At 38.0% G+C, this 9,499-nt stretch overlaps 1 protein-coding gene across 1 annotated transcript; it reads left to right on the top strand.

Moving 5' to 3' along the window:
• Positions 1 to 1,888: 1,888 nt before the first annotated feature.
• LOC113104027 (leukocyte elastase inhibitor-like) lies at positions 1,889 to 8,776 on the top strand. The gene is made up of 7 exons (XM_026266030.1): positions 1,889 to 1,927; positions 2,012 to 2,193; positions 6,787 to 6,924; positions 7,160 to 7,277; positions 7,434 to 7,576; positions 7,724 to 7,891; positions 7,977 to 8,776. Exons 2-7 carry the CDS (start codon positions 2,026 to 2,028, stop codon positions 8,388 to 8,390), a joined length of 1,149 nt encoding a protein of 382 aa, XP_026121815.1. The 5' UTR covers positions 1,889 to 1,927; positions 2,012 to 2,025; the 3' UTR covers positions 8,391 to 8,776.
• The last annotated feature ends 723 nt before the right edge of the window (positions 8,777 to 9,499 follow it).

Here is a 9,499-nt window from a genome sequence, read left to right as displayed (position 1 = left end):
ATGTCTGTGCTCTGCTATACGGGAGCGCGCGCTCTTTCCGGGAAATGTGCCCTTAAGACCCATATAAGGAAATTCCGCTCCATTTTACGTCACACAGAGCCATACTCGAAAAAAACTTTCCGAAACTTGTGACAAACCGGAAGGAGTATTTTGGAACAAAGTACAGCAAAAGATTATGCAAAAGATGAATTTCCTGGAACATCATTATGCTGTGTTCACACCAAATGTGAATAGAGCGTCAAATTCACGTCTACCGGCTCTAGTTTGCCGCTTGACCATTTTGAGATCATTCGCTTCATTCAATGTTAAAACGGTTTCCATAATCTTACTAGTCAGACCTGCTTTTTTACTTGTCTTAAGTTAGTTCAAATGGCTTGGAGTTAAATTAAAAACGTACTAATAAAATAAAAAATCATACTAGTAACATTTCAAATAAGAACTAGTATCTAATAAATGTGTACTAGTATATTGAATAAGTACTAGTATCTATTTAATAGGTATCCAAAATAATAAGTACTAATATCTAATGGACAAATACTATCTAATAATAAGTACAAGTATATAATGAATAAGTACTACTATTTAATAGGTACTAGTATCTAATGAATGAGTACTAGTTATCAAAAAATATGTACTACCTAATGAATAACTACTAGTAGGCTACATAAAAATAAAGTACTAGTCACTAGAAAAATACATACTAGTAAAAACTGAATATTTAATATCTCAGTGACGAATCCCCATGGAAGTCAAAGGCAAAAATGTAAAAAAAAAAAAAAATTACTAGCTACAATATAAAAGTGAGTTTCTAATATTAAGTATTAGTATCTAATTAATAAGTACTAGTCACTTTACAAAAAACACTAGTACCCCCCCCCCCCCCAAAAAAAAGCACTAATGAATGAGTAGGCCTACTTAAAGGCGCAATATGTAATTTTTCCTGCTTTAAAAAAAACAGAACCATCAACTATATCTATGTTATATATATTTTTTAGTTGTGTACTTACATCATCCCGACAGTTTCCACGAACTTTCAAATCCGGAGAAAATTATAGTTTAATTAGAAGACACGGCATGTTCTTTATTTCCGTTTTGTCGCCCGTCTATGGCGTCAATATAAACTTTGACCCCTGTAGTTTATCTAACTTCCTGTGGAACCGCCAAATACAAAGGTGAACAGAAACAAAGACGAGACGAAGAAGAAAAGTAGTAGCCTTGATCGAGACCATTATATTTTATAATTTATATTGTTTATATTCGTATTTAAACCTCAATCAATAACTTAGTTATGGATCATGATATGCTTTGCCTGCACGTTCTGTGAAGCGCAAATGTTTATTTATGTTGTTTGCCGTTGAAACCGTCTATATCTCTCCGTTCGAAAAGACGTGATTGTCAAAATACTAAGTTAGAATGAGTGAGGAATGATAGGGAGCGACAGAGCGCATGTTCCAATGAACAACATCTGGCATGAGCCTTACGCTCTTTTCTGACTCATCAAAGTACGTCTTATGTTATTATTTTGATTGAGTGACCCCTGTGGCCAAAAATTCCATACTGTACGTTTAAATGGACAAGACACTAGTAGCCCTATCTAAAAAAATAAGTTATGGTAACGTTAAATTAGACACTAGTGTGGTTTATATATTAAATGTTACTATGGCTTGCCATTCATGAACGATTTTAGCAACTCGTGTTTGGTCAATCGGTCCTTTTTTGCACTGCAGACCTCCTATCACAGGGCGGAGCCCCCTCCAGTTCACACTCCTACATAAGGCAACACCACCAAACATTCTTATTAAACATTTTCCGCAGAATCACATCTTTCAGAACACGTAGCCTACTAAAAACACTTTACCAAACATATGTGGAGCTGTCAAACCAACGAAAGAGGACAACTGAATTACGCCGAAAGGACATAATAAAAGTAAAATACTACATGTATATTGAGTGATTTGAAGATGGATGCATAAAGTATGATACTCATAATTTTTTGTTTTGGTATTTCAAGCAGTGTCATCGGTCATGGAGGGTGTGTCTCGTGCTAACAGTCTCTTCGCTCTGGATCTCTATCGGGCTTTGAGCGCGAGCAACGCTGAGGGAAACATGCTCTTCTCTCCACTGAGCATCAGCGCAGCGCTCAGCATGGTCTACCTGGGAGCCCGAGGAGAGACAGATGAAGAAATGGCCAGAGTACGATGAATAAATACGCTACCATTGGTGCTATTAACTTTAGTCTAGTTTCAGTTTTCAGTAGCCTACATTAATTAAAGGGGTCATATGAAGTTGCTAAAAATAACATTATTTTAAGTATTTGGTGTAATGAAATGTGTTTATGTGGTTTAAAGCAGCAGTCGGTAACTTTTGACGCTCTAGCGGTTAAAAAACAGAACTGCTTGCATCTTGCGGAAGAACATTGTAGCCGGATCTACTTCTCTCTGTTTATGTCTATGAAGAATCACAAAGGTACTGGGATACTCCGCCGCGGTGCCCCCGAAGCAATCTTAAATAGTCTGAATATAAACACTTATTATAGGTGTACCGTAGTGATTCAAGACAGGCTAAAAACACGGTTTGGAAAATGGATTCATGGTGTACTCACTTATTATTAGGGCTGTCACTTTTCAAATATGTACACTATTAATTTTAAAATAATGAAACAATTAAAAAATAGATGTAACAAAACTCACAAACAAGCAGAAATAGAAAATAAAGAATTCCGAAATGCAGATAGGCGTTGCAAAAGCTAGACAGAAAATACCAGCAATTTTATGACCCAGTGACGTCGAAAGCGACCTTTACAGGAGGTGCTGAGTTATGAAAAGGAGCCACCATTGCCAGCTGACAGCGACCCGCTTTTGTGGTGGAAGATTGGCAGTAAAATGAAGTACCCCTGGGAGCGCGTTTTCTCAACAGCTGGACATATATATAAACGCTCTGCTCTGGACCCCGAAAATGCTGATTGACTTGAGCAGCTGTTAATAAACAGAGCCGTTGTTAACTAGCTGCGCAAATCCACGTTCATTATCAGCGTTTATTTGCGCAGCTATAGGTAACACCAGCTCTGTGTAGTAACAGCTGCTCTATGTGAAATCACGAACCTCATGCAATTTACCGCTGATTAGAGAACCGGCTTTACTGACGAGATGCGCATCGGTCGATCGTGATCTGCGCAGCCCTACACACAAGGCCTGTTCTCAACTTCAAGTAATTTAAAGTTTCGTTTTTTTGAACAGTTGTTTGAAATGGATTGAATCATTATTTAAAATACACTGCAGGCTTTAACCTTTTTTTTTTTTTTTTAGACATGGAAAAATCGATTTTACAGTCGATTCAATGAACACTTATGTCTTAAAATCGAAAATGATTTTTTCACAAAAGTGACAGCCTTGCTTATTATATACATTTTGTAAATTTTGAACACATAAAAAAGTTAGGGACCACAGCTCTGGTTGTTTCTTACAGGGAGCGATGTATTCCTGCAAATAGCAATAGGACCACTGGGAGGAGCCAGAGGAGCTTGATTTTTTTCACAGATTATCTGTCTCATATTCTACTGTCAGGACATAATGACAGGTTTAACTAATATGTAAAAAATAAATTTTTACAAAAGTTACCTACTGCAGCTTTAAGGTAAAAAAAAAAAAATATATATATATTTGAAACGCCTTTTTGAAACGCGTCGATTTTTACCATAGACAGTAAAAGAAATGGACACAGCGACCCCATTGGAACTCAACTTAAGACAATTGAAGCCCATTTTTAGCGTTTTTTAGCACTTCGGTTTCTGACGCGCAGACTCAAATGAAGCTTGACGACTTCAGCAACTTGTCTGACAGATGTAAATGTTCTAGTAGCTGTGCGTGCAAAATTATTTTGTATAGTATTTTAAAATGTAACGCCAGCACGCCATATTAAGTTAATTGCCTGCGAGCTTCTCCACCTGTCTGTACGGTAATGCGACAGAGAGTCAAGTGGTTATGACGCAATAGTTAGCCTATTTAAAAAAAAAAACAGTTTCTACGGGGCCATAATGTAACATAGAAGGTAATGGAGCCCTTTATACATTGCCGTGTATCTTTAGAAATAAATAATGGACAAACGGAGTCTTTAAACGCCTCAGATGTAAAGTTATTCCCTGTCAAAGTGACGTCAAAATGAATGGGAGTCAATGGGAATGCTAACGCAAGTGAAGTTCTGCTACAAGATGGCAGCACGCAGCCGACTTCAACTTCCGGTCGACTTCTTTGCCGCCTGATTTTTACAAAGCTCCCGCTGAGTCCCAATTCGCCTACTTATACTACGACCTAAAAGTATGTACTTTTTTGTGAGGAAAAAGTATATACTTTTGAGTGTGTAGCAAAAGAGTATGCACGTTCTGGGACATACTTCGATGACGTCATGCAACGTGAACGACAACGTGGTTGCCTAGTTACGCACACCACAACTGTTAACGTTTCATTCATTCTTTATGTCCAATAAAATTTTATTTACTATTCCCATCTTTTTTTCTCATCGTTTTTTTTCACAATACATTTTACAATGTGTTCTTCTACCAAGTTGAAGAGTGAAGAAGCAGGGCGGCGTCGTCGTAGAACCAAACGCAGGTCGTTTGTGAGGCGGCTGGTTCTGACATTCATGTGCAATGTGTGTAACGAAATAAAATATAACTTTAATTAGGGTTAAACATTTGAATTCTTACACTTAAAAGCTGAGGGCGCATCTCCGCTGCTGCATCCGGCTGCCATGTTTACATCACCGCAAAGCCCCTCCCTCCCGCACGCAATGGGTTGTGGGCAATATTAGCACGTAGAGTGTGCATTGATCTGCACTTCGAATTCAAATCGGAAATAGTAGACCATCCGGGTATCTTTGGAATACTCTTTTCAACATACTACGATTTGGGACGTACTAATTCTAATTTTGCATACTATTTAGGACGGATAGTATGCGAATTGGGACTCAGCATCCTAGTTTTGAATAGCGAGGTATACACTGATTGGCCAGCTATCCAGTGTGTTGTGATTGGACGACTGCCTCAAGCGTGTGAAATGTTACGCCCCAGTATTGGGAAAATGTTGAGAACATGAGTCAGACCAGTTTAAAAAGTTTTGGAAGGATAGCAGAAGAAGCCCAGTCGTGTCAAATAGTAGAAATGAGCCCTGCAGTATTAGTGTCACCCATTTCATCTTTGTTATTCCCTTTATACCACTAGTAGACTTTAATTTGGAAGGAATGATTAATGACAAAAATAGAGTAAAAGCTAAATATGTTATGGTTAAACTGTATCTAGAACAGAATTACAAGCATTCTCAATTTTCACTAATGGTTCCAAAGATCCAGAGACAGGACTAGCATCAGCAGCTGTATTCGTCCTAACTTATCAAATCAAAATTGGTGAAAGAGTTTCTTATCAAGTAGGAGTTTACTCTACAGAGATGGTAGGAATATTATTAACTATCAGGTGGATGGAGAATACTCAGCCAATGAATGTAGTGATATGTTCAGATTAATTCTCTGCATTATCAAGTCTTATCAGTGGAAGATTTTCAAGACAAGACATTTTGAATGAAATTATTTTATGTATGTATACAATGAATAAGATAGGAATTAAGATATGTTTCCTGTGGGTTCCAGCTTGGGAGTGGATGGAAATGAGGTTGTGGATCATTTAGCAAAACAGGTGCTGAAATGATCACATATAGAAATTATTATTCAACTAAGCAAATAAGTTAATGCTAAAATTAGAAACTGCAATAAAAATGACAAGAAGAGATGACAAGAAGTTTTGAATAAGGAGGAGAGAGGACGATATCTTTATCATATTCAAAATTAAGTTGTGGTTGAAAGCGTTAATTTTGGTAGTAGAAGAGAAGATACAATATTACCAGACTTCACATTGGCTATACTGCTTAAAAAAAATGAATAAGCCTGAGTCTGGAAACTATAGTCTGTGTGGATTACCAGAAACAATAGAGGCATTTGTTGTGTCCAGTTGAGACATAATTACAGATTATAATGATTTACTGTATAGTTTTTATGCGTTGCATATCACACTGCATAAACATAAAATGTCTGCATTTGTACTCGGAGAAACAACAAACAACAAGCTCTAACAGTTACTCCACACTGCTCAAAACTTGCATATGAGTCATCAGTGGCAAATCCTTTACACAAGAGAACGTACTTACAGACTGAGTCAGAAGCGGCAGACTCTTTGCATAGTTGGAATTGTCCCGCTTATGGAAACAGACACCAGCATTGTAGGCTATTCTCACAGTAAACATTCATTGGCCTCTGCAAAATGTGCTGAACACATCTGACTAATTGGTTTAAAATGTTTTGGAATACAACTTAACCACTGATTTCTAGTTGTTTACTATATTGGAAGGCCAAACAAAGTAGCTTCGCTTTCACAACGAAACACACAGCCTCTCCACAACATGCCACCAGGGGCAACAGCGAAAATAAAAGTTACACCTTCTTTCTTTGCATGAACATTTGGGCGGCATTATGCAAATCTTTCCACATTGTGATGTAGACATGTGGGGGCGTGTTAAAATGAGCCGTTTTAGGTTGGAGTAGTTGACTATTAACTTTATTAAAGTATATCTCTTTGGATTTGAGACTTTACAGTCTTTGCAGCTTTACAGATCTTCTTTATGCACTGAGATCTTGTAACACTCCAAAGAAAAAGGAAAAATGTAATTGCATCATATGGCTTCTTTAATGGACTTTAAAATCAATCAGATTTTTGAGATAACCCATCTGTTTTTCTCTTTGCAGGTTTTGTCCTTTAGTTCTGTCTCTGATGTTCACTCTCATTTTGAGACCCTCACCTCAACTATTAACAGTCCATCAGCCTCCTACATCATAATAATGGCAAACCGTCTCTATGGAGAGAAGACCTTCAGCTTCTTACCTGTGAGTGTAATCTGCCTTCAATGAGACATTGTGATGCTCTCTGTGTGCTTTGCTAAATTCATGCTTTACTTTATCTGAGAGAAGAATGTGTATAATTCACATGCAAATGCACTGTGTTTTTTTTTTTTTGTTTGTTTCTTTTCAAATGAGATACAACCTTTAGTTTGTTACCTTTATAATGCTCTCTGTATAATGCTTTCTCTTCTTGAGAAACTGTCTTTATTTTGTCCTGCAGGAGTATTTGGAGTCCACTCTGAAGCTGTACCACGCTGACCTTCAGGCTGTGGACTTCATTGGAGCATTTGACGAGTCACGACAGCTCATTAACAAATGGGTGGAAGAGCAGACAGAGAGTGAGAAGATCAACTCCATCAGCTCTGCTAACAAATAAAAACTATTACATTGAAAAGAATAATTTTAGACTAATGATACATGTATAGATATTTTATCTTTAAACTGATAAATAAAAAACGATATGAAGTGTACCACAAAACTTTGTTGTTTTTCAGATAAAGTTAAAGATCTTCTCAAGCCTGGAATGTTGACCGGGATGACTCGACTAGTTCTAGTTAATGCCATCTACCTCAAAGCGAACTGGATCCACACATTTAATGTAACAGAAACTGAAGAAATGCCATTTAAAATAAATCAGGTACTTTCCAAACTGGAAGTCACTTTTAAAATCTTTTGCAATTGATTGTGCTTACAAGTAACTCTTGCTACACCCAAACATTTATTAATCATAAATAATAAATAGATTTTCTATGTGTTATGCATTCCTTCATTTGTCTACAAACAGAATGAGAGCCGGCCTGTGCAAATGATGTACCAGGAGAGGAATTTCTACTTCAGATACATCCCAGAGTATGAAGTGCAGGTGCTGGAGTTACCATATATAATGGAAGAGCTCAGCATGTTCATCCTTCTTCCAAATGAAACTCAGGATGGCTCTGACCCTCTTCTAAAGGTCAGTAAAACTGCCAAGACCAGAAAAAAATTCATAGTTTGGTGCTGTGTATGTTATTTTTCGGTATGTATGTGTTATTTTGCAGCTGGAAAGTGAGTTGACCCTTGACAAGCTGCTTGACTGGACCGAAAGAGACAAAATGACTATGCAGATGACTATCAAAGTCCATTTGCCAAAGTTCAAGCTGGAGGTTGAGAGCTCCCTATCAGAAATATTGCAAAAGATGGGTATGAGCTCTGTGTTCCAGGAAACAAAGGCTGATCTGACAGGCATGAGCAGTAAAGGTGGTCTCTTCCTTTCAGCAGTGATCCACAAGGCTTTTATTGAAGTCGATGAGGAAGGCACTGAGGCATCAGCAGCCAATGCAGTGTTTTTGTTAGGCAGTTGCCGTAAAACACAATTTCAGAGTTTTACAGCAGATCACCCCTTCTTGTTCTTCATCAGGCACAACACCACTAACAGCATCGTCTTCCTTGGCAGATTCAGAGGCCCTTCCTAAAAATTAACTTTTTCTGTTACACCCAAATGTGTTTTTTCTTTGAATGTTTTATCAAATAACCAAACATTTCACAATATGTATTTGGGGAATCTCCCTTTAACCACATCAGTGTTTGAAAATTATCTTTAAATTGTATCTTTGTCTCAGGTAGTTGTACTACAGATGAAAAAATAGACAGCATAGTAGTGCACTAAAATGTTTTGTATTTTTCCTGTTAAATTTTTTAATAAAAGCATAATTCCCTTTTTCAGATTTGAAAAATAATATAACTAAATTAGAATTGAGTTTCATTAAACAGCAGCATTAAAACAGTGACAGTGAGGGGAGCTAAAATCCAAAGAAATGATGTTGCTGCAACATTATGATGTAAAACGTTTATAACGCAGTTCTTGTCAGGGTTTGCAAGGGAGGAACTCAGGTGCAGACAGGAAGTAACGCACAGGATTTATTATACAAAAAGGGGAAAACAAAACCCACGAGGGGGAAAACAGGACTAGGGCAGATACAACAATAACTAAACAGGACTGATTAATCAAGATAAACAAAGACTCAAAACAGGAGAACACTAACTACAAATAACACTCACGGTTATACAGGATACAATATCTCAATGACAGGTGAGGAACACACAATGAACCGACGCAAGACAGAGCACACTAGGAGATCTAAATAGGGGGAACAATCAAGACACGACAGGTGGCACAGATGGGACAATCACGACACGACTAGGATAACAAGGGGGGCGGGGCAAGGGAACGAGACAACACAAGCACATGGCCCAAAGGCAAGGCCATGTGTTTGTACACAAAACATGGGTCTGTCATGATCCTGCCTCAAGACTAGGAAAAATCAAGGACACGAGGGCAGAATCATGACAGAACCCCTCCCTTAAGGAGCGGCTTCCAGACGCTCCTCAAGGGAACATCAAACACGGGACACGACTGACATGACAGACTGGGACACAGACACAAACCAACAAGACATGACAAATAACAACAAAGGCAAACATGAGTACACGACGGCAGGGTTGGGGTGACAAATCAAAAAAAACAAACAGGGAAGGGGAGGGGGCGGGACCACAAAGTTCATGGGGGACAGACCAGGGCGGG

Source organism: Carassius auratus, unplaced genomic scaffold, assembly GCF_003368295.1.
Source record: "Carassius auratus strain Wakin unplaced genomic scaffold, ASM336829v1 scaf_tig00217898, whole genome shotgun sequence".
NCBI lineage: Eukaryota > Metazoa > Chordata > Actinopteri > Cypriniformes > Cyprinidae > Carassius > Carassius auratus.
This window is presented reverse-complemented; position numbering and strand designations above follow the sequence as displayed.